The 24823-nt window shown below is 38.9% G+C and overlaps 1 protein-coding gene across 4 annotated transcripts in view; it reads left to right on the top strand.

The window, feature by feature from the left end:
* The window catches only part of LOC127575736 (periostin-like), a 66065-nt gene that overhangs the window by 14718 nt on the left and 26524 nt on the right, over window positions 1-24823 (top strand). For all 4 annotated transcript variants that reach the window (XM_052025756.1, XM_052025753.1, XM_052025754.1 and 1 more), the window contains exons 3-14: window positions 1401-1465; window positions 2361-2518; window positions 3164-3328; window positions 6212-6358; window positions 7250-7391; window positions 9431-9643; window positions 13828-13959; window positions 14698-14846; window positions 16595-16731; window positions 17391-17521; window positions 22301-22431; window positions 23366-23468. In XM_052025756.1, coding sequence (XP_051881716.1) covers window positions 1401-1465; window positions 2361-2518; window positions 3164-3328; window positions 6212-6358; window positions 7250-7391; window positions 9431-9643; window positions 13828-13959; window positions 14698-14846; window positions 16595-16731; window positions 17391-17521; window positions 22301-22431; window positions 23366-23468 — 1673 coding nt within the window. The remainder of the gene's footprint in view (window positions 1-1400; window positions 1466-2360; window positions 2519-3163; window positions 3329-6211; window positions 6359-7249; window positions 7392-9430; window positions 9644-13827; window positions 13960-14697; window positions 14847-16594; window positions 16732-17390; window positions 17522-22300; window positions 22432-23365; window positions 23469-24823) is intronic.

Consider the following 24823-nt stretch of genomic DNA (forward strand, 5'->3'; position numbering starts at 1 on the left):
GCTAATATCCTGTGAATAAAATAAATATCTTCAACAATAACAACATTCTGTAACCAAGGAAAGTATGACCGGTCAACTAAATTCAGGGTCTGGATTTAGGGCAGCCTACTGTCTTAAGGGTGAGATATTGCCTGCCAAGACGAAAAATTGCAAATACAGTCCATACAATTTCCAAAAATATTTAAGTTGAAGGATCAGAAAACCTGCGAGAACAGATTTATGATTTTACAGTAGATGCTCCCAATAGGCCAAGCTATTTCCAGGAAATCTTCTTCTTAAACCTGGCCCATAGGTGGCCATTCGCTTGTGTCTTCACAAACATAGGGTCTGCTGAGAAGCATGAATAAAAGTGTGACACACAAAATTAACAAATAACAGTAAATCACATATCACCAAGGATATACTGCTGAGACATTGGTCAGACTGCATTTGGAATATCGTGAGCAATTTTGGGCTCTGTATCTAAGGAAAAATGTGCTAGTCCTGGAGAGGGCCCAGAGGAGGTTCACAAGAATGATCCCAGGAATAAAAGGCAACATATGAAGAGCAGTTGATGGCTCTAGGCCTGTACTCGATGGAGTTCAGAAGGACGAGGGGGGATCTCACTGAAATCTAATGAATACTGAAAAGCCTGGTTAGAGTTGACATGGAGAGGATGTTTCCACTGGTGGGAAAATCTAGGATTCGAGAGCCTCAGAATAAAGAGACGTCCCTTTAAAATTGGGATGAGGAGGAATTTCTTCGGCCAGAGGGTGGTGAATCTGTGGAATTTATTGCCACAGAGGGTGGTGGAGGCCAAGTCATTGGATGTATTTAAGGCAGAAGTTGATGTGTTCTTGATTGGTAAAGGGGTTAAGGGTTGGGGGAGAAGGTGGGAGAATGGTGTTAAAAAAATCGGCTATGATTGAATGGTGGAGCAGACACAATGGGCTGGATGGCCTAATTCTGCTCCTATAATTTATGGTTGATATACCATGCACAATTTTTCTTTACAATGATTTCAAAGGGAAGGAAACTAGAATTAGGAGCTTAGAGCCCCAATTCATTTCTTTGTATCCACTTTTTATATCCAACAAAGATGAATTAAATTTATAGGTTGCAACAGAGAAGAATTGCACTAAATTTTTGGCTCCTCAGTCCAAAGACACTGTATTACAGCAGTGATTATTGTGATAAGTGGTCTGTGAAATGAACTTCTGGCTGAACAACTTGGATTGTACTCACTTCAGTGTCGAACAGTTTTGCATTCATCAATCAATATCAATATTTAGAACAGAATAAATCAGTCAGACCTTAATGTCAAGCAAATTGTTTGTTTCCAGTAGAGTTTTTAACTATCCAACTTCTTAGATATTTTTGGGGTTGTTTACATCCATGTTTTAATTTGCTTTTAACTGCAGGCTCGTCTTGTATGAATGTTGCCCAGGTTACATGAGGCTTGATGGAGGGCGTGGGTGCCCAGCAGGTAACTAAAATGCTAAATATTTAACTTAGTTCTTCTGTAGAAGTGTCCAGCACCAGTTCACATATTATATGAAAATGTTCTGAAACTGTTAATTAATGCAATTGAAGATAAGGATTGATTCATACTAATTTTTCCACTTTTCATATTTTTTAGTCGACTGCTAACTTTAATAGTTGCTTGGAGTAAGATTAGTTTCCTACATTCGAAAGAATTTGGTTCCGAAATGGATGCCCTTGATTCAACGAAAATGAACTAATGAAAATTAGCCATTTACATGAAGCAAATAACAGTGACTCAGTGTAGAACACTGCATTTCAGATGGTACTTTCAAAACATCAGCATCTATTTAACTTAATTTAAATGAAGCAGTTCAGATTAATGTAATTTTAAGCGACTTATAAAAAGTAACTATATCCAAGATGCTGAATATAGTTACTTTGGTTTAATGCAAGGCAACAGCCTATTGCTAAAATTGAATCTTAATTTTTTTCTTAACTTAAAAAGTCCAAAGTCAAACAAAGGAAAGCTAAGTCCATAGCCTTGGAAAAATGTTGCAAGAATTGTGAAATGACATTGATGACACACTGCCTCCATGTTGCTGGCTTCTCTTAATAATTGTAGCATGCAACCAATGCTAACTGCACTGTTTACTGGGCTTTAGCAGGAAGATATTATGAATGACTAGCACTTGTTAAAGCAAGGCTACACATAATAGGAAGCTGCATTGTGGCTGGAGCAGGGGCTGCCAAGTGTTTCATAACTGGAGCTTGTTGTGCAATTAAAGCCACAAAAATATGCTATTGCTCTCCATTTCCTCCAATTGTGTTGTCTGATTATTATTCTTAAAATAATTAGTTTTGACTAAAATGCTTCCTTTTTAAACTTATTTTTATAGTTTCCCCTATTGATCATGTCTATGGTACGTTGGGCATTGTGGGTGCCACAAACACACAGAATTATGCAGATAGATCCAACCTAAGAGAAGAGATCGAAGGAGTTGGGACTTACACATTCTTTGCACCAAGTGACGAAGCCTGGATGTTGCTGGATTTTGTAAGCTTTCTATAAATCATTTTGAACAGATGGCAGATCCAATAAGCAGTAAGAACAGTGTACTTGTGTAAAGATGGTACTACAAGCTAAATAAGGACAGTCAATTTGAACAGCTGTGGCTATGGTTTGAATTCCACTGCTGGCTGATAGAACTAATCAATAGGAGTAATGAGCAGTCAGCCAAACTACACTGGGGGCACCCTGCCTCAAGAAATCTCTCCATATATATTTAAAATGATTCTTTTAAAACTAAATGCAAAGCTAACATAATTAAAATAGCTTGATTAGGTTGTGAATCAGCTTAGGAAATGCAAAGCAGTGGCAGTGTCTGTGCTGGAGTGATAAAGAAAAATAAACCAGGGTGGAGGGAACAATGGGAATGAAGATGATACTGAAAAAAAAGCCAAAGTCTTACACAATAACTTGGCTTAAACATTACAGATTGTGCATGACTGCTCTGGATGTCAAAATTATGTGACATTGTCAATAACTGTTTGTAAGATCTTTTGATTAGATTATGACAGTCTTGGTTATTAATTCAATAAGGTTTTAATATTAGCTACAATAATAAAACTAAATCCGGAAATTATAGATTCCAGGTGGAAAGGAACAGTTGAGTAAATAACATTTCCTTTTGTTTAACAGGAGATTCGTGATGCACTGCTAAGCAATGTGAACATCGAACTGCTCAATGCTCTACATTACCACATGGTGAATTTCCGCTTATTAACGAAGGATATGAAGAATGGAATGACTGTGCCCTCAATGTACAATGATCTCAATATTCTCATCAATCATTATCCAAATGGGGTAGGTTTGTGGTCATCACAGTTTTACATCTTTTAACTGTGTGCAAATACAGATTGTTTGAACACACTGTATTTCCTTTTTCCTGAAGTTACTGACTCTTGAATCAGATTGACCTTCATCCAAAACCCCAATGTTAATATGTTTTCACAATTAGAGTTGTCAAAATCAACCCAGAGGACACCACTTGTTCTCCTTCTGCTTTAATTGGTATTCATATACTGTATGTCCATTTCAGGATTGGCAGTTACTGAGATGCTGATCTTGGCAATTCTGCCAAATGAATGCTGTGGCAAATCATGACCCTCTCTCATTGCATCAAACAAGTCAACAGAGAGCATAGAGGGACACTGTAACATTCTGGAGTGTTTAAGGGATGTTAATGGTCCACTTATCCATTGAGATCACAAGGCAGTTTTTGAAAGCCATTGGACAGAAGATGTATACTACATATACAAAAGCTAGATTTTATTGATTTTATTTTGAGAGCACAATAATATTTTAAGTTTACTAGGCTCCTTGGTTCCTAGAATATCCTTCCACAAAATTCTCATGGAATAATTCTTTGCCTGGAAATTCATCTTCTGTTTATCATGCTAAATGTGCTATCTATTAACATAAATCATTGGTGAGGCAGCACTTAGAGTACTGTGTACAGTTCTGGTCACCCTGTTATAGGAAAGACGTGGTTAAATTGGAAAGAATGCAGAAAAGATTTATGAAGATGTTACCAGAGTTAACATCAGAGTTAACATCATGTTATTAGCAAGAGGTTGGCCAGGCTAGGTCTTTATTCCTTGGAACATAGGAGAATGAGGGGTGACCTTATAGAAGTTTTTAAATTATGAGAGGCATAGATAAGGTGGATGATAACAATCTTTACGCTAGGGTAGGGGAGTCCAAAATGAGGGAGCATAGGTTTAGGGTGAGAGGGGAAAGATTTAAAAGGACCTGAGGGGCAATTTTTTCACGCAGAAGGTGGTGAGTATATGGAACGAGCTGCTAGAGGAAGTGGTTGAGACAGGTGTCACGAACCAGCAACAAAAGAAACACACTGAGCATGATTTAGTGTTTAAAAACTATTTTATTAATTACTACTTATGATAATACGTAAAATAAAAGTAAAAAAAAATGTTAGTATGTTAGAATTCAAAAATGTTAAACCTCGAACGTTAACCCCAAAACTAAACTCGTCGTGTGTGTGTGTGACAAAGTCCAAAACTCCCAGTTCCGGAATGGTTCTTAAAGTTCAGTTCCGCAAGCCATAAGGTGAAACATGAGCAAGGGCTTCTTCAACAACCACCGTTGTCTGAAGATAAGATGTAGATGTAGAAAAACATAGAGAGAGTACATACGAAATCCAAATGTTCCACGATGGACCCCAAACGACACTTCAGTGTTTACTCGGTAGTGACTTCCTCACCCCGAAAGCATCCGAACCGTGGTCGTCCACACACAAATACCTGTTTGCTTCTACAGGTCAGCAACAAAGTGAACTCCACCGGATTACTTCCAACTTCCATACATGGATTTCAGTGGCAAACACAGTTATTGTTTCTCATCCATCGATAGAGAAAACAAGCAGGCTGGTGTCTCTCTCCCTTCTCTCTCTCTCTCCCTCTTCTTCTTCTAACCTCTTCAACAACGTCATTACGTCCTTTGTCTTCTATTGACGTAAGCACGCCCCACACACACATACACACACACTCTCTATCTTAAAGGGACTTTCACTGAGTCCGTAACACAGGTACAATAGTATCATTTAAGAAGCACTGGATAGGTACATGGAGGAGTGGGGCTTCAAGGGATATGGAGTGAAAGCAGGAAGTTGGGACTAGCTGGGTGGGCACCGAGGTCAGCATGGTCTGGTTTGGCTGAAGGGCTGTATCCATGCTGTATTGCTCTATGACTCTGTAAGGGTGTTTTACTCTGCTTCTGACTATACAGTACATTTACTGCTATTGACTGGGGATGAATTTCTCAGAACTTACATTTTCTATCTGTACTGAAATTCTAAACATGACTGTAAAGAATACATTAATGACATCATAAATAATCACTGAAGGAAACTGCTGCCCTTTCAACTCATTACTCGTTACACCAGTATGTCTGTTTGTTATCAAATGTATGGATTGATTTTACAAGTCAGCATTCCTGGAGCTGATCTTTGAATACTGGGATTTCATTAAGAAATGCTGTTGCGGATGGCAGAGCAGTCCGCACAATTTTTCCTTCATTAAGATTGATGTGCTTTGAACCCAGGTTCTTTGTTATGCTGTCTTACCACAAGAGGTGGGCATATTCATAAAAATTTCCTTTTGATATTTAGTACAGCACAAACTGCTGCTTTTTAGCTAGTTTTTGAAGAAATGTTAGAAGTTAAATGAAACATTTATGATCATAATTGGAGCTGAGCTTTTAGGATCAGGATAATAATGCCTAGGTGTACGTAGAAAATGAAGATGCTTCTAGAAATTGGGGCAGGTGGGAATAGGATGATGCCACTGAGAAGGCCATGGAGGAAAGCAGCGGAAAAGACTAATTATATATCTCTGGGAATGCTGGGAAAACTGCAAATGCTGGGAACCTGAAATAAAAATACAAAATGCTGGAAAACTTCAGGCGGCATCTGCAGACAGATGAACAGAGTTAACGTTTTGGGTCCAAGACTCTGCTGATGAAAGATTACGGTTAGTCAAAGGGTCTCAGACTTGAAATGTTAACATTATTTTTCTTTCCACAGATACTGAGTGTTTCCAGCACCTTCTGTTTTTTAATAATTTTAATCATTCCTGAGAAATATGGAATTACTTTCAAAATACCTGAATATTGCAAGTAAAAAAAACTAATTGAAAATCTTGACATGACATTTTTTTTCCCTTGCAGATTGTTACAGTGAACTGTGCAAGAATAATTTATGCAAATCAAATTGCAACTAATGGTATTGTACACGTAATTGACCGAGTTATTACAGCAGTTGGTAATACCATAGAGGAAGTCATTGAAGATACTGAGGAGCTTTCATCTCTCAGAGTAAGTTGATGCATGGCAGATGATCCATATTAAATATGGCCATTATACAACAAAATTATAGATCAATAGCCTTTGATAGCCAGCATTTTAAATAGTGACTTGAATCATACTAACAGCAAATCTTCAAATTAAAAAAGTGCATTAGTTACATTTGGGATTAATGTAGGATTAGTGTAAAATGGGTGGTTGTTGGTTGGTGTGACTCAATGGGCCAAAAGGCCTGTGTCCGTGCTGTATTTCTCTGTGGCTCTATGACACTACCATGTGTATCATACATCATAAAGTTTGTATATTATTGAAATACCAATCACACAACATGACACACTGTCATCAAACACCCATAGCTAAAATATTTTAGGATTCTGGAGTGAGCCTCATTAACTCTTCAGAGGTGACATTTCAAAAATCTGATTGAATGACTGCTTATTTTAGAATGAATTTTAAGGTTTATGGGAATGAAAAGGTGCAACCTTCATTGTTTGTGGTTCTTATCCTCTCTAATAGTCTTAAACATGCAGCCCAATGAGCCTTATTTTTGGATCTGCTCAACTTTGCTCAATTTACACAGCTTAATCAGATAAAACTAATTAGAAAAGATAGATTCTATAAGAAATTTAAAAAAGAGATCAAATTGGTGTTGGGATGTTAAATTGGTGATTTTTTTAATGATTTTACTCAATGAATTGATGCTGTACTTCTGTTGTAAATGGAGACTTATTGAAAACTATAATTACTAATGCAGAAACTTATTTTTGTTATATATCTCTGTTTTCATATTAGATCACTGATACACAAATAAATGTTTACACATAGAATCCAAGAATAATGTTAATATAAGGGATTCTAAATGCAATGTAATGCATTGTATCCAATTCAACTCTTCTCTTGTAGGCTGCTATTGCCGCTTCAGGGCTGTTTGAAACCCTTAGCAAAGGTGGTCATTACACAATCTTTGCTCCAACCAATGAAGCTTTTGATAAGCTTCCACGACAGGTTCTAGAACGCATCCTGAGTGACCCCGTGGCACTAAAAGGTATGTTGTTAATTGTTGTGCAGAACAACAAATGACTGAGCATATTGACCTGTTCTCAAAGCAAACATTTGGATTGCCCTGTGTATGTTTGGCATTATGCAGTTTGTTTCAATTTGTCTTGGTGTTTGCATTTCAGGCATGTTAAAACAGTTTGCTGGCCTAATTAGCACATGGACACAAATCTGAGTATGGTATAAAATGGTTGATAGCTATTAATTGAAGTTAATGGAAAGAAATTGTGGGAGGTCTAAAAGAGGCACATAGTATGCCATCACTCAGTTTGTAAAATCACCATTATAAATATCCCAGTACATCTTCAGCCCATAGAACATAGAAAACCTACAGCACAATTCAGGCCCTTCAGCCCACAAAGCTGTGCCGAACATGTCCCTACCTTAGAAATTACTCGGCATACCCATAGCCCTCTATTTTTCTCAGCTCCATGTACCTACCCAAAAGTCTCTTAAAAGACGCTATCGTATCCGCCTCCACCACCGTTGCCGGCAGCCCAATCCACACACTCACCACTCTCTGAGTAAAAAACTTACCCCTGACATCTCCTCTACACCTACTCCGCAGCACCTTAAACCTACGTCCTCTTGTGGCAACCATTTCAGCCCTGGGGAAAAGCCTCTGACTATCTACCCGATCAATGCCTCTCATCATCTTATATACCTCTATCAGGTCATGTCTCATCCTCCGTCGCTCCAAGGAGAAAAGGCCAAGTTCCCTCAACCTGCTTTCATAAGGCATGCTCTGCATTCCAGGCAGCATCCTTGTAAATCTCCTCTGCACCCTTTCTATGGCTTCCACATCCTTCCTGTAGTGACATCATGACATCCCTTTGCTCATAACTTTAATCCTGGTGTGATGCAAATATCATGTATGAAGGCTGACTTGGTGTGAGTTTTCTCCTTGTTGAAATAAGAATTAAAAATGTTTAGATTCCCATTAGAATGGCATCATGACGTGTGTGAGTGACACCAGGAAAATGGGTGGGACTACCAGCAGAATTGGGCAAAATGCACTAAACCTGCATGGCACACACAATATATATGATTTACACTTTAAAAATGATTGAGACTGAATCCACTTTTTGTATTGTTAATCAATTTAGAAGTCTTTTGAGATTCCCCATGTAGATGGCTCTCTGTGGGACAGAGACTTAGAAAATACATTGAAATAAACCCTGTTTTCCACACTTTCAGCTGGCCATTTGATGAGTTATAAATGTTCTGGGAAATGCATTGAAAAACTATTTATATTTATCTGCCTCTTTTTTTCTGGACATTATACATGGTCCTAGAAATTCATTTCATCAGCACCCAACAAAGTGCTGTGTAGCTGAAAATCATGCAGAGAGCAATTTTGCACACATTTTTGAAAGCGCTCATACCCATAATGACTTTTGGATTTTGACATTTTGACTTTAGGATTTTCACTCTTCTCAGCATCTTATTTCCAGTGTAGAACTCCTCAATTGACATTAACTGAAGCAAAATTTGTCAGCAAACAGATTTCAACCTCACTAGTCTTAAGAAGACTTCTCATTACTTACAGAATACCCAGCTGAAACTACCTCCATTTCCCTTGAAAGTGCACTATCTTTAGGGTCAACAATCAAACAGCATTATTTGTCCTCAATGAAATCCGTGATCTTCTCAGACTTTAAGTGCAACTTCACCTTTGTTCTTTGCCCATGGAAGTCAGGGTCACAGTAATTCTTAGCCTTATAGCCTAAGGATCATTCCAGGCTGCTGCTGCTGATTTGTGCCACATCTCCCAGTTTGGAATTGAATTTGAATTTGGTGTCCGATTTTAGTAGAATTAGAAATTAAATACATCATAAATATGTTTCAAAAATCATAGTAATGATTGATTTATATTTATTACTTCTATTGACCCTGGTTGTTGTAATGGGCCTACCTAAATAATGCATCTCCCAGCCTTGTGCTTCAGATGATTAAATTAAACTTGAGACCTGTGTGTCAGTGTTTGTATGTGACCTACTCATCTAACCTTCTGCCACTTTCTTCTAGCTCTGCTGAACTACCACGTTCTTGACTCTGTCCAATGTTCAGAAGCTATTATGTATGGTTCAACATATACTACCTTGGAAGGATCAAATTTAGAGATTGGATGCGATGGTGATAGTCTAACTGTTAATGGACAAAAGATGGTAAATCGTAAAGACATCGTGACAAGCAATGGTGTGATACACTTAATTAGTCAAGTGCTGATTCCAGATGCAGGTAATTGATGACAGATAATGGCCTACAGAAGTAGTTAATTGATCTGTATTTCTTCCCTTTACAAATTAACTGTTGCTTTCCTAGTTTTTTTCAAATAAATAAGAAGTAAGCACAATAAATTCCTCTTGTTTAGTCTAAAATGAGTTTGTTCTAGATTTTTAGAAAAGCTTTTGCCTGCTGCATAAAATTATACATTCATGGAAAATGTACCATTTGAAAATGCCTATCTCATACAGAGTTTTTTTAAATGTAACAGACAGCCAATGCTGTAGTCCCCTTTGTTTACCAGAGCACAAATATCCTCAGAATGGGAAAAACATTTTGTCCAAAAGTTAGATTTGGACCCATTTCTAAGGAGATGGAATGACATTGAGAGAGTGGATCAGTAAGAGCCGATGCAATTCAGAACCATCAAATCTTGGTATTATTCCTGCTTGTATACTTGGGTTCCAGTACATAGGTACAGGAGTTCCATATTCAGGCACATGTTGAAGTCCAGAGCTAGTTTGCCATAGACAAGATAAGATAATATATTTATTTATTAGTCACATGTACATCAAAATACACAGTGAAATGTGTCTTTTTGTGTTACTGAGAATGTGCTGGGGGCAGCCCGCAAGTGTCACCATGCTTCCAGCGCCAACATAGCATGCCCACAACTCCTAACCTGTATGTCTTTGGAATGTGGGAGGAAACCAGAGCATCTGGAGGAAACTCACACAGTCACATGGAGAGAACGTAGAAAATCCTTACAGATAGCAGCGGGAATTTAACCCAGGTCGCTGGTGCTATAATAGCATTACATTAACCGCTACACTACTGAACCACCCACCTACATTACTACTGTGTCCAATGATTTTCAGTGGTGCAATGCATCATATTTACGTGTGAGCCCAACTTCTTCTTCTTAGACAGTCTCTCCAGATTGGGATTGACTTGCTTCCATTCCAGTTTTCTGGATTCTAAGGTGGTTAATGAGGTCAATGTGGGAACTGCAGATTCTTTCATAGATGGGGCAGGAAGTGGCTGTAGGAGTGGATGGGTGCGCAGCTTGTGTGATGGTGAACTCAATCCACAGCTTGTGCAAGGTTTCTGTGCGGTCCTGATGCATGGACTCAAAGTTTTCAATACCATTCTGAATGCTCCTTCTCCACTTTGATCAGTCATGGACTAGAGGCCCCCAGGAGTCACTGGGGATGTTACATTTCTTGAATGGCTTTCTTTCTCCATCTGTTAATCTCTTCACATGGCCTGCCAAATATAGTAGACTGGAATCTCAATGCTAGGGAATTTGGAGGATTTTATGGAGACAGTGGTAGTATTTTTGCAGTGCCTTGAGATGCCTGTTGCAAAACATGTAGGAGGGCATAGATCAATGTTGCCCAGTAGACCATTATTCTTGTGACAGGTCCAAGTTCTTAATCTTAGAATACCGTTTTTGTCATTCAACCAAAGGCTGTGTTGGTGCATTGACAGTGGTGGTGAATTTCATCATCACTGTCTTCCTTTGCTGAGAGATGGCTCTCTAAGTATGGGAAGATATCCATGTTTCCAGAATCTTGCTGTGAATTTTATTGTTGGAGGGCAGTGTGATGCAGTGGCAACAGCTTGGTGGAGGACCTCAGTATTCAAATGTTGAGAGCTTAGCCCATTTTCTCTGCATTCCCATTTTCATGAACTATGTACTTGTACCCCACGGTCTCTTTGTTCAATAACACTCCCCAGGGCCCTGGCGTTCACTGTGTATGTTCCGCCCAGGTTAACTTCCCAAAATGCATCACTTTGCACTTGTCCAACTTAAATTCCATCTACCATTCCCTTGCCCACTTTCCAACACCTACTGCAATCTCTTCTCCTGCTTCCAATAAAATCCTAGGATACACCTGGTAAGTCTCCAGGGATTTATCCACCTTCATGCATTTCAAGACCTCTAACACCTCCTCCTTTGTGATATATGCTCCAGTATGTCACTGTTCCCTCTCCCGCACTCATTAGCTTCCATGTCCTTCTCCATGGTAAATACAAACGAGAAGAATTCCTATCTCGATGTATCACGGCTTGGTACGGCAACTGCTCCGCCCAGGACCGCAAGAAACTGCAGAGAGTTGTGGACACAGCCCAGCGCATCATGGACACCAGCCTCCCCTCCTTGGACTCTGTCTTTACCTCTTGTTGTCTTGGTGAAGCAGCCAGCATAATCAAAGATGCCGCCCACCTGAGACATTTTCTCTTCTCTCCTCTTCCATCGGGTAAAAAATACAGGAGCCTGAGAGCACGTACCACCAGACTTAAGGACAGCTTCTACCCCACTGTGATAAGACTATTGAATGGTTCCCTTGTACAATGAGATGGACTATGACCTCACGATCTACCTTGTTGTGACCTCGCACCTTATTGCACTGCACTTTACTCTGTGACACTTTACTCTGTACTGTTATCGTTTTTACCTGTACTACCTCAATGCACTCTGTACTAACTCAATGTAACTGCACTGTGTAATGAATTGACCTGTATGATCGGTTTGCAAGACAAGTTTTTCACTGTACCTCGGTACAAGTCACAATAATAAACCAATACCAATACCAATTCAATTAAGTCCTCGCCCATTTCCTCTGGTTCCACACATAGATTACCACACTGATCCTTAAAGAGACCAATTCTCTCCCTTGCTAACCTTTTGCTGTTAATATACTTTAGGATTTTCCTTTATCCTCTCTACCAGGGATATCTCATGGCCCACCTTTGCCTTCTGAATTTCCTTCTTAAGCATACTCCCACACCTCTTGCGCTCCTCAATACTGAATACCTAGGAGTGGAGGGTACTGGGGGACAGTACTGAAACCTACCGAATATTGAAAGGCCTGGATAGAGTGGACATGGAAAAGATGTTTCCAGTAGTGGGAGAATATAGGACCAGAGGGCACAGCCTCAGAATAGAAAGATGTCCCCTTAGAACAGAGTGGAGGAGGAATTTCTTCAGCTAGAGGGTGGTGAATCTGTGGAATTCATTGCCACAGACGGCTGTGGAGGCCAAATCATTGGTTATATTAAAAGCCGAGGTTGATAGAGTCTTGATTAGTAAGGGCATCAAAGGTTACAGGGAGAAGGCAGGAGAATGGGGTTGAGAGGGTAAAATAAATCAGCCATGATCAAATGGCAGAGCAGACTCGATGGGCCGAATGGCCTAACCTTGCTCCTATGTCTTATGGTCTTATGGTCAATGGCCTCACTTGATCCCAGCTACCTAAACCCTACATATGCCTTCTTTTTCTTGACCAGACCCTTACTATTCTTAATACGTAATGGCAAACATTTGATAAAATATTATTCTTTAACCATGGTATATATAACTTAGTTGAACAACATTCTGAATCTGTTCATATATATATTCATCTCCTATATTTGTATGGAAGTTTCTTAGAAAATAATTCATATTGAGGGTAAGTGTTTATATTCCCTCTGCTGCTTACTAAACTATGTAACATGAATCTGCTTCCTGAATCGGAGAGACAATTTTAGTGCTGAATGCCCCATTGCACTCTGCAGTATTTGTAAAGCTACTCTTAGTCATTCAGCAAACTGGACCACACAGTGTTCATGATGAATATAATCTAGCCTCGCAAGTTAAATTTACCTACTCATACATTATTAGTTGACTTGAAAAGTTAGGTTGGAGCCAATTATGAGGTTCACATAATGGCATGGATGGAGCAGACTGAACCAGAGCTATCACTACCAACAGGTCATTTTGACCTTGGGGCAATTAAATTAAATTGTGCTGACTGATCTGCATTTTAATACCTCATTTACCATTAGAGTAATATTAATGTGACACTAACAGAAAGAGCAAATGCAATGCTGAATTTAGTCCAGTGTGCACCAAACTTTTGTGAATAGAAAAATACACATTTTATCTTTGATCATGTGTCCAGAGTATGCATACACTCCATACATATGCATAGAGATGAAAGCTGGAAACTTAGCTTCCAAAGATAAAATTTCAGTACTAATTATATGAATGACAATTACTTAAATATTTTGCAGTGACCTGAGTTTTGCAGGTGAATTACAATTGTTTGCTAAGCTGTATTGAAGTTTGATGCAAAACTAGACAATTAAAGGTTATCTTGAAAACACTACTGATAAATCCTCTTTGATGACTTTTTTCTTCCTTGCATTTAAAGCTATGCAGATCTTTGATTTGACAAGCAACAAGCAATCAGTATTTTATGACTTTGTGAAGGAAACTGGAATTTCTGCTGCTTTCACTGATGAAGATTACACCCTACTTGTTCCTATCAATGATGCCTTCACTGGTAAACTATCACATCAAATATTTTGGACAATATACTGACTAATTTAATATGTTGAAAATTATATGATACATTGTACATAAGTATTTAACACAAAATTCCTCTGGTTGATCTTTAAAGGGAAAAGAGTTTAGCTGGTTATTTCAAACTATTTAATATCTTGTTTAAAGTAGCAGATAAGAGAGTTTAATAGGAGTACATTAATTGTGCATGGATTAGTACTGCATATTTTCATTTTCTGGTGATGGTTACTTATGAAACTTTTAGGATAGCTATTTTAAGCACTTTCAATCTGGTAAAATTAATTGTTTTTATTAAACTTTAGATACAGTAGCTTTTTGAATATAATTATTTTACCATTTTCAAAGTAGACAGAAAAGTAGTAGCATTTATTCTTGCTACTGATTACTTCAGTGTTGGTATGGCAGTACTACCTAACTGCATCTTAACTCACAACATGCAGTTACATAAAGTTTCTGAGTTCAATTCATGTTGTCCATTGTTTGTTAATCTCTGTGAATCTATGTAAATCATCATTATTATTTTTTCTTTGATTGTAGTGAGTCTCATCATACAATGTAAATTGGGATTACATAGAAGGAGTGAAAGGGTGATTATACTATATAATTGCAATGACGCAACTTGTGTATATATACATGTGACACCACAATCAATACAGATCTCATCATTACTATTTGGGATTTTCAGTTTTAACACAGCATTTTCCTTTTCTTTCCATAGAGGAAATTATGGGACTTGATCGACGATATCTGAAAGGAATCCTAGAAAATCATATTCTAAAAGTAAAGGTGGTCCTCAATGAGTTGTACAATGGGCAAAGACTGGAGACAATGGGAGGAAATTTCCTCAGAGTTTTTATCTACCGCACTGTAAGTATGGAAGGACAAAATTTTAATGTACGTTCTGGGGGATTATATGTTGCAGAGATAAAAACATTCAGCCTTGACTTCATTTAAACTGGACAAATTTCTGAGGAAGCAATAGGTAGTAAATGGGTGTTAATGAATTGCATGTAATGTACATGGAATTACTGAAGGTAAAAGAGGCACAAAGTAGGATTTCAACACGTTAGAAAGGATAAACTGAGAATAGCTGTTTGGTAACAGACCAGATTATATGTGTTACATTTTGTTACTGGCTCAATTCCCATGGCTGCACTTTCTCTTTACATATCTGCGGGTTTGGCTATACTGGAAGCCTCTGTGGTTACTGTGGCTGTGCCATAAAGTAGGAAGTATTATGAATGAAGGCTGAGCCTTAGGAGCCTCTTGGTGGCTCACTGCTGTCAAAGCATTTGAACTACTTTCAAATGTCTCTGAATTTGGGAGACACTTAAAAACATTTCAAAAGGATTTAAATAAACATATAAAAAGTATTAACAAGTAATAAGCATCTTTCAAAACATCTTTAAGTGCTAGGAGGCTCTTAAATGAAAGTTAGTGACTCCATTCAAATGGCTTCAGTTATTTTACAAATGCCAGCTGTCTCTGGCATAAGGCTTGGGAGTTGGATGCAAAGTCTGTCTTGCTCCTCACCTCATAATGTATGTGCTGAGTTCAATGACTGGTATACCTGACTTCCAGCCCGCTGCTCATTTCTGCGCTGTATTGTACAGCGTGGAAGTCAGGAACAGGTTGGCCTGCTAGTTTGCAGTTAGCTGTTAGTTCTCTACAGAACCATCAGCTAAAATTTGGTACATTCTGGTCCAATGTCTCCAAATGTTTGGATGTGGCTTCACTCGTGACCGTTCAGAATTTTCATAAAACTTAGTTTATTCGTGAACTTTAATTACCAGTATAAAAAACCTCAAGAAGAATGATACAAAGTTATTTGATTAGGAAAACTGTGTGAAGTAAATCATTTTCAGATACAACTTTTTAATAATTATGACATTAGGGGACAGAGGGCTCTTAATATACTGAAAAGCTACAATTATTGCTGTGCAGAAAACACTTTCCCAATTGGATGATTTTTTCTAAAAACAGTTCTTTCAGTCCTAATGTTACATTTCTGAAATAAGCATTTTTCTTCTTTAAGTAAATTGTTAAGAATCGGTGGGAGATTATTGAATTATATTCATCTGAACAGTTTTGAATTGGTTGATTACAGCTTTTATATCCCAGTCAATTACTTTGTAAATCCTAGACCATATTTAAATGCATAAAATGATCCAACTCCAGATTTTCATGCATTCGCTGTGGATTTGATCCAAAAATGAAACGTGTGTGCTCAAACTATGGCAATAATATATTCAATGAATAAAGTTTTTAGGAATAACTCTGTTTTCAGCCTATGAGATCTGAATCACTGATGCTTCTGCATTTTTGGAAAGCACTGACTTTTAAAAAGTCATGGCAGATGTAAGCTGTGACTTCACTGTTGAACCTCCCAATCGATTACTGTTTCTTTACATTTTACTTATTTAAAAATAACTCATTCAATATAATAGAATAAAATAATTCTGGCTCTATGCAGCAATGAATCAAAGGAAATATTAATTCCTGCTTGATAAGCGCACATACTATGTAGGGATTACGGAAAGAGCAACTGCTTTTGAACTAAGACAATGTTAAAAATGTGAGACTGATGGAATGAATTTATATTTTCTTTCTGGCAGGCAGTTTGCATTGAGAATTCCTGCTTGACCCGAGGCAGTAGGGAGGGAAGGAATGGTGTGTTGTACACAATAAGAAAGGTCATCTTTCCTGCAGAGAAGTCAATGCTGCAAATTCTGAGAGAGGATCCTCGCTTTAGGTAACTATTCAGCTGTTCATGCAGAGAAAATCCTTTTGTCACTTCAGCCATTTCACAGGAACCTGCCAGTCAATGCTTCAGATGTTGTACTCAGATTTGTATAGTAAAATAAAGTAAGGTAAACATATACATCCTCACACCCAGCAGTAGCCATTAACTTTTCATCAGTTGACTGGTGAAGCGTTCTTGCTCCATTCTGATGGGAAGGAGGCTTAGCCTTTTTGAGGCCAGCACATCACGAAAAAGAACCAGAAAGCTGTAGGGGATGAAATAGAGATCTTGTTTGGGCTACTGTGATATGAGTGGCCTGGAGGCAGCCTTGTTGGTAGCAAGTTAAATTCCAAGAACTTTCCTACATTGATCTAAGGGGAATACATTAGCTAACCTTACAAATTAGTCAAACTTTAAACCAAACTCACAGATATCAGATCAATAACTTTTCACTTGGGACAGTAACTTCTGATTGGATTGACTCAGCAGGAAATAAAAGGATACCGAATCCTTGGTAATGCAAAGAAATATGAATCTGAGCTCTTTAGGTCCTCAACAAAAATACTCACACCAGAGTAGTATGAATGCCCACCCATTATTTGTATCTTCCTTATATTTTTCAGCCGTCAATGAATTTCATCTAAAGTTTTATTTATTTTCCTTATCAGCATTTTCCTGAGCCTAGCAGAATCTGTTGGGTTGACTGAAGTACTCACTGAAGGAGGAGACTGGACGTTATTCGTTCCAACCAATGATGTATTTGAAAGTCTTACGGAAAGTGAGCTGGAGGAGTTGACAAGTATGTGATCAAATATTTAACAATCTATTTGAGAGGTTCCAATTCTTTTTAAACAGTGGACTCTAATTTTGCTAGATTTTTCTGGTAAATACTGTTTGTTCTACATGGAACTGCAACACTTTCCTATATGAGTACCAGCACTTTCCAGATTCCCACGTAGATGTATGTGAACACTGAAGCTCCACCATTGCCTGGTGGCAGTTCACACCATTATGCCTCATCACTGGTTTTCTCCAGTAGTGGAGTGCAAAGCTGTGGTAATTCCTCTTTACTTACCATGAAAAATCTGCTTGGGCAACCTGTACCAGGTTAGACCCAGGACAGGAACAGCACCTCCATTCATTTAAAAGGAGAGGAATACCATTAAAGTAAATATTGTTTAATTTTCATTTTATTGAATCATTTATTACTTTATTTTAATGGTTTTAATTGTTTTTAGTTTAAGTAGTTTCACTTTAAATTGTTTATTTATAATGTTTTAACTAAAAATATTTTTTCTAACACCCTTTACAACTTTTTGAATATCTTCGAATTTTTCTGAATGTCGGAATCATTCAGAATTGTCACAGTACCTTGACGGGTGGCAAGACATGGGGACAAGACTTAATCAGCTGTTAAAGTTTTATTGAAAACCTGATGGGCACTCTTTGTGATTGTAGAACACCTGCAGATGTTTGATCTGGATCCTGCATGCATATGGCATTAGAATTCGCTACTAACATCCTCATGGGACCTCCCAAGCATCTCCCAGTGACTACCCTCCTTCCCTCAATTATCTTTCCAGCACCTTCCTCAATGATCGTAACCATAGCTCCCCACCCCATTGTCTCCACAACCCCTGAGCACCATCTTCCACACCCAACCTCCAGTCCTCTGCATACCTCCTTGTCGTCCTCACCAAGCATCTTATGATCCCACCCACCAATCTGGAATATAGCATACTTACTTTGCCTTCTCAGTTCTCTATGGTGGCACAAGCTTGTTGAGGATAGGATTCTGTGTGTCCTTGTGTAAGACATATCCCATGGCACTTCCCAGTCTGGGGTTCATGTGCTGTACAACATCACAGCCTTGTGGGCTTTGCCCAAAACTATCATAGGCACCCACACAATGCTGATTTAACACTTGGTTTCATACATGTTAGAATTCTAGTCAATTGCTTTCTGTGGGGGTATCAGGATCCGGTGTGCTCCATAAGCCAGCTGCAGGCCACTGTCATTTTCTCAGCTCTCTCCCAATTGTTCCCCCTAACAACTGCAAAATTCTGATTCCCACCTGCAATTTGTCTGATCCATTGTGACATGTTTTATTTTGGTCTTTGTGTCTGTGCCTCACTGGGCAATCTGGAATCATGCCAAGTTTGGGGTATTCAAAAACATTGATCCAATTTTCCTTTTACTTTTCTACATCTGTTAAAATGGCACAGTAATAACTATTTCCAGAGATTACATAGACAGCTGTTAATTTCAGGTTTGGTTGAAGACAGACAAGCTTCTGTGTTAAAATGCTGTGAATCCAAGTCTCAATGGAATTGCAGAAGGGGAATTGCATTGTTGGAGAGAAGTTACATTAGACTCAATCCAACTGCCTTGTTGGTTGGATATAAAAGAACCTCAGAAAATATCTGAGAGAAAAATTTGAGCAACATGTCTGCCAGCATTCATTCTTTTACCAAACTCATATTATATGTTTAGTTATTTATTTGACATCCTGGCCAGCTATCCTTCCAAACATTTCTAGATGAGAAGTGGATACTTGGTCATTAGCCAGTGACCGAGGAGCTGATCCCCAAATTGTAGTGTGGTTTCCATCAATCTGGAAGCACACTGGATATAATTTAAATTGCATGTCAACTTGCAGAGAAATACAGGGAATGGCATCAGCTACTGCACATGCCCTTTCTCAGCCTCACAAAAGCCTTTGACTTTGTTAATCAATAGGAAGTGTGGAGCATCTTTCTCAAATTTGGTTGCCTGCAGAAATATGGTCCCACCTTGTATCTACTAGGTGATCTTACCCACTGTGTCTATAACAGACTTAACCTCCATGCAAGCTGGTGTCACCTAATGCCACCTCATTGCCTGAACACTTTTCTCAAATCTTTCTTATTGAAATGTTACACCTCATCTCCAAGAAGCTTCATACTAGAGTGGTGCCAATCTGCAAGGCAAATGGAAGCTGTTCAAACATGTCACCTCCAAGATCAGAAATCAAGATCACCCCAACTTTAGTCATTGATCTGCAGTACACAGTTGATGTTTCCATGTGCGCATGTTCGGAGTCCAAGCTCCAAGTCACCATAAACTTATTCACCATAGAATTGAAGAGAAATGTCCTTACACTTAACATCCACAAAATATAGGTCCTCTAACAACATGTCCCTGCTGCACAACAACTCTCCACAATAAAAAATTCCACAAGACTCTGGACAGCATAGATTGTTTCCCATAGCTCTGAAGCCACTTCTCAAAGAAGGCAAACTTTGGAGATGAAATTCACATTCAGTTTTAACATTCATTTTCAGCCTTTGGCTGTCTGAAGAAAAGGGTGTTTGAAAATCCAGGCAACAAACCCATTACAAAGCACACTCTAACAAGCAGAAGTGATTCCTAGTGTCCTATACATTTCTGAGTCATAAACTAATTGTAGCAGCAGAGATAATACCAACTCAGCCTCCATAATCTCCTCCAAGTCTACTAACAGGATAAGTGAAGTAATGTTAGTATGCTCTGTCAGACCAATATCACCAGCACTGAGGTCCTAATTACAACAGGAAAAACTCTTTATTGCAGAGGGGTTGGAGTTTAGAAATAGGGAGAAACTAGAGACTGCAGATGCTGGAATCCAGAGCAACAAACAATTTGCTGGAGGAACTCAGCAGGTTGAACAGCATCTGTGGGAGGAAAGGAACTGTTGACATTTCAGATCAAAATCCTGCATCAGGACTGCAGAAATAGGGAGAGTTTGTTTCAACTGTGCAGAGTGTTGGGTAGGCCACACTTGGAGTACTTACTACAGTTTCACTCGCCTTACCATTGGAGGCAGACCAAAGGAGTGTCACCAGGTTAGTTCCTGGGATGAAAGAATTGTCCTATCAAGAAGCCAAACAGGTGGTGACACAAGAGAGACTGCAGATACTGGAAATCTGGAGCAACACATACAAAACGTTGGAGGAACTTAGCAGGTCAGGCAGCATCAATGGAAGGAAATGAACAGTCGACTGTTCATTTCCCTCTGTACGTACGAATTTATAAGAGTGAGGAATGATCTGATTGAAACATATAAGATCCTTAAAGGGGAAGGACAAAATAGATTTTGAGATATTTTCTCTAATGGGAGAGTCTTGAACTTGGGATGTAGTTTCAAGGGGCCAGTCATTTAAAACTGAAGTGTGTAGAAATTTATTCTCACACAGGGTGTTGGACCTCTGGAATTCTGTACCCCAGGGAGTTGTGGAGACTAGGTCATGAGAAGTATTTAAAGTGGAGGTAGATGAAGTTTTGAAAGATTGGGGGGCTGAGGGTTATGGGGATCTGGCACACAAGAGGAGTTGAAGCCTGGGGTAGATTAGCCATGATCATATTGAATGGTGAGGCAGGCTTCAGGGACCAGGTGGCCTACTCCTCCTATTTTCTTGTGCTCTTGTAGTGGCAATTTTTGTCTGCCAAATCCCCTTACACACTGAAAGAGAGGCAAAAATGAGCATTGGCAATCTTCAAATGTGTCTCAGAATTGATGCCAAGCACTCATACCGGATGAAACAGAACTTGTTATCCTGGTCTCTTTACCTGGAATGGCTGCCCATGGTCCTTTCATACCCATACTTGCCTTACATAGAAACATAGAAAACCTACAGCACAATACAGGCCCTTTGGCCCACAAAGTTGTAATGTCCCTACCTTAGAAATTACTAGGCTTACCCATAGCCCTCTATTTTTCTAAACTCCATGTACCTATCCAAAAGTCTCTTAAAAGACCTTATCATATCCGCCTCCACCACCGTTGCCGGCAGCCCATTCCACACACTCACCACCCTCTGAGTAAAAAAACTTACCCCTGACATCTCCTCTGTACCTACTCCCCAGCACCTTAAACCTGTGTCCTCTTGTGGCAACCATTTCAGCCTAGGGAAAAAGCCTCTGACTATCCACATGATCAATGCCTCTTATCATCTTATACCTGTATACCTCTATTAGGTCACCTCTCATCCTCCATCGCTCCAAGGAGAAAAGGCCGAGTTCACTCAACCTGTTTTCATAAGGCATACTCCCCAATCCAGGCAACATCCTTGTAAATCTCTTCTGCACCTTTTCTACAGCTTCCACATCCTTCCTGTAGTGAGGTGACCAGAACTGAGCACAGTACTCCAAGTGGGGTCTGACCAGGGTCCTATATAGCTGCAACATTACCTCTCGGCTCCTTACCTGGATGTTGAGGGTGTATCTCACTAGCCCTTCATATCCCAGAGTCCAGTGGCAGCTGGGCTTCAGGCAGCACAGTGAGGAGGCTTCTCACTGGAATGTCTCTGACAGCCAGTAAAGCTGATTTTAACAGATTTTAGTTGTCTCTGACATTTAGAGACATTTAAAAACTACAAAAATTGAAGAAAAAGCAAAGTTAACTAAAAACACATTAAAATGGACTGTAATATCCAGGTCTTGTCCTCTAATTGGTAAAATCTGCACAGTCTAACCATATGCTTAAACCCTGCTCCAATGAGACACTTCTCAAGTTCACTCTGAGGGAAAATTAGATTGAAGTTTGTTACTTATTTCACAGGAGACAAAAATGCTCTCAGGCACATTCTGTTGTATCACCTCCTCAAGGGAGTTTACATTGGAGGTGGCATTGAAAATGGAGTTACAAATGTGCTGAAATCATTCCAGGGCAGCAGAGTTATGATAAAACTGGTAAGCTTTGTTTCTGAATCTTGAATAGATGTACACTCCAGCCCAGTTTATTAAAGGTGAAATATTCCACAATATGCATGTTCAATTCTCAGTTATATATTAGGAGAAGTTGTCACCCAACTTAACACTTAAATGGTCCAATACAAGGCATCTGGTTTTATGATCTATATATATAATTAGCTAATCAAAATCAAACTTGGAATAATATCTGATTGAATTCTGTTAGGAACATTTTAACAAGAAAGATCAACTGAAATTTTATTGGGATAAATAATAATATTGAGTGTAGAGCATATATCTTTAACACACAACACTTATCTTTCTCAAAGAGGAATGATGGAATCATCACATGTTGATCTGGTTTTCCCCTTCAGTATATTAGTAAGAAGTGAGAGCATTGACTGTTCACTGTAATACTGGTCTATTCATGCAGAAGACCCTTGGGATTTTATCTAAGTAGCCATTATTAATGCATGATCTTTTCAGTGAACATGAATGGTCCTTATAACTGTGTGGAGAAAATTAATGTTGAGAATTTACAGCCAAATGACACCCTTCCCACCCCACAACTACCACCATCCAGATATTAACCCTTTTGTCTTTGTTACCTGTATATGCGACAGGGATTGCTGAATAACACTCAGGAGTTAGAATTCTGGGCTATTTATCCTCCATTACCCAGAGGTGCTGTAGACATCTTGATGGGGTCAACTAATTTACAAGGATTGAATGTGAAGTATTTGTTGTTTGTATGGCTTAACTTCTCAGTGCATAAGATCACTGAACCTTTAAAGAAGGTTTACTTTCTTCTTTTAAAAAAATGAAGCCAAGAAAAATCATCATTCACAAATTAGAAGTACTTGGGTCATCTATTATAAAGAAAACAAAGTATTAATTAAAGACTAGAAGTACAATCAATCTTCTTTGTCTTTAGCTGAACAACACAATGTTGGTGAATAATGTGAAGTCCAAGGAATCTGATCTTATGGCCAACAATGGCGTTATTCATGTGGTCAGCTCTTTACTCTTTCCAAAAGGTAAGTTTTCTGTTTTCTGTGTGATGGTTGATGGAAAACTGGAAGTAGTTCTATTTTGTAAAACCTGAAAGGATGTATTGTTAAATGGATCCTTTCAATCTGCCTGCTGCTTGCCTGTCTGTTCATGTGGGTTTCGGAATGATGGGGCATCAGCATCTGGAATTCCTTTAACCAGCTACAGTCACTTATTTGCAGATGGTCACCAACTCTCTTTACATAGTTTATCCAAAGTTTTCTCAGAAGTCCCGCTAAGATTATAGCAGTTGATCAGGAGGTTCCCAGAGGAAGTTTTCAGTATTAATACTTCATCACAAAAAGCTTTGCAAAGTGTTTAGCTGCTATGGGTACATATCCAATGTGACATTACTAGCTGTTACAATCCAGGATTTATATTTATTTAGGTTCTGGTCTGAACCATATAACCAGCCTGGCACTTGGTGGAGGAGTTTAATTTTGGTTGCTGGTGTTAGATCCCTGAGAGAGTACCTGCCACCAGTTGTACTCTCCTCTCCACATTCTTGATGTGCAGAAGATGAGAATAAGCGGTGGCTGAGGCTCTTGCAAACGTTTGGCATAGTGATTAAAGATTACAGAACTTCCCCATGCAATTGCAGGAGATGCAGCACTTGTCCTTTCCCACCTTCCCTTCACACCATACAGGGACCCAAACAATCTTCCCAGGTGAAGCACTGATACACTTGCACTTCTACCAATCTAGTCTATTGCTTTCAGTGTTGCAATGTGGTTTTCTATACAGACATGATAATCACTTTGCAGAGTATTTGTGTTCAGTCTGCAGGTATGATCCTCTCGCCAGTCCCTTTAATTCTCCATCCCACACCCACTCTGACATATCTGTCTGTGGTCTCCTACACTGTTACAACAAGGCCCAACACAAGTTTGAGGAATTTCACCTCATCTTCAGTCTGGGCACATTGCATCCTTCCAGACTCAGTTCTGAATTCTCCAACTTTAGGTAACTCGCTTTCTCTATCTGAATCAGAACTGGCCATTTCTACTGAAAGTCATCCATCTGTGATATTGGCTCAGTTTTACTCTTTCCATTAATAAAGTATGACATGCTGGGCATGTCCCACAGCCCTGATATAAACAGCATAGAACACAAAGAATAGTCATTACTCTCTAACTGCTCCATTAACCTATTTGACGTGGCCTCACCCTTTCACAGATATGCCCTTTACCCGATCCATTTCTTCTGCCATCTTCTTTGCAACATAAACTACCTTTATCATCTCTCTTTGGCTGTTCTGACGAAGGATCTCTGACATGAAATGTTAACTATGTTGCTTCTTCAACAGATGCTGCCTGACCTGCTGAGTGCTTCCAGCATTTTC

The sequence above is a fragment of the Pristis pectinata genome, chromosome 11 (assembly GCF_009764475.1).
Source record: "Pristis pectinata isolate sPriPec2 chromosome 11, sPriPec2.1.pri, whole genome shotgun sequence".
Taxonomy (NCBI): domain Eukaryota; kingdom Metazoa; phylum Chordata; class Chondrichthyes; order Rhinopristiformes; family Pristidae; genus Pristis; species Pristis pectinata.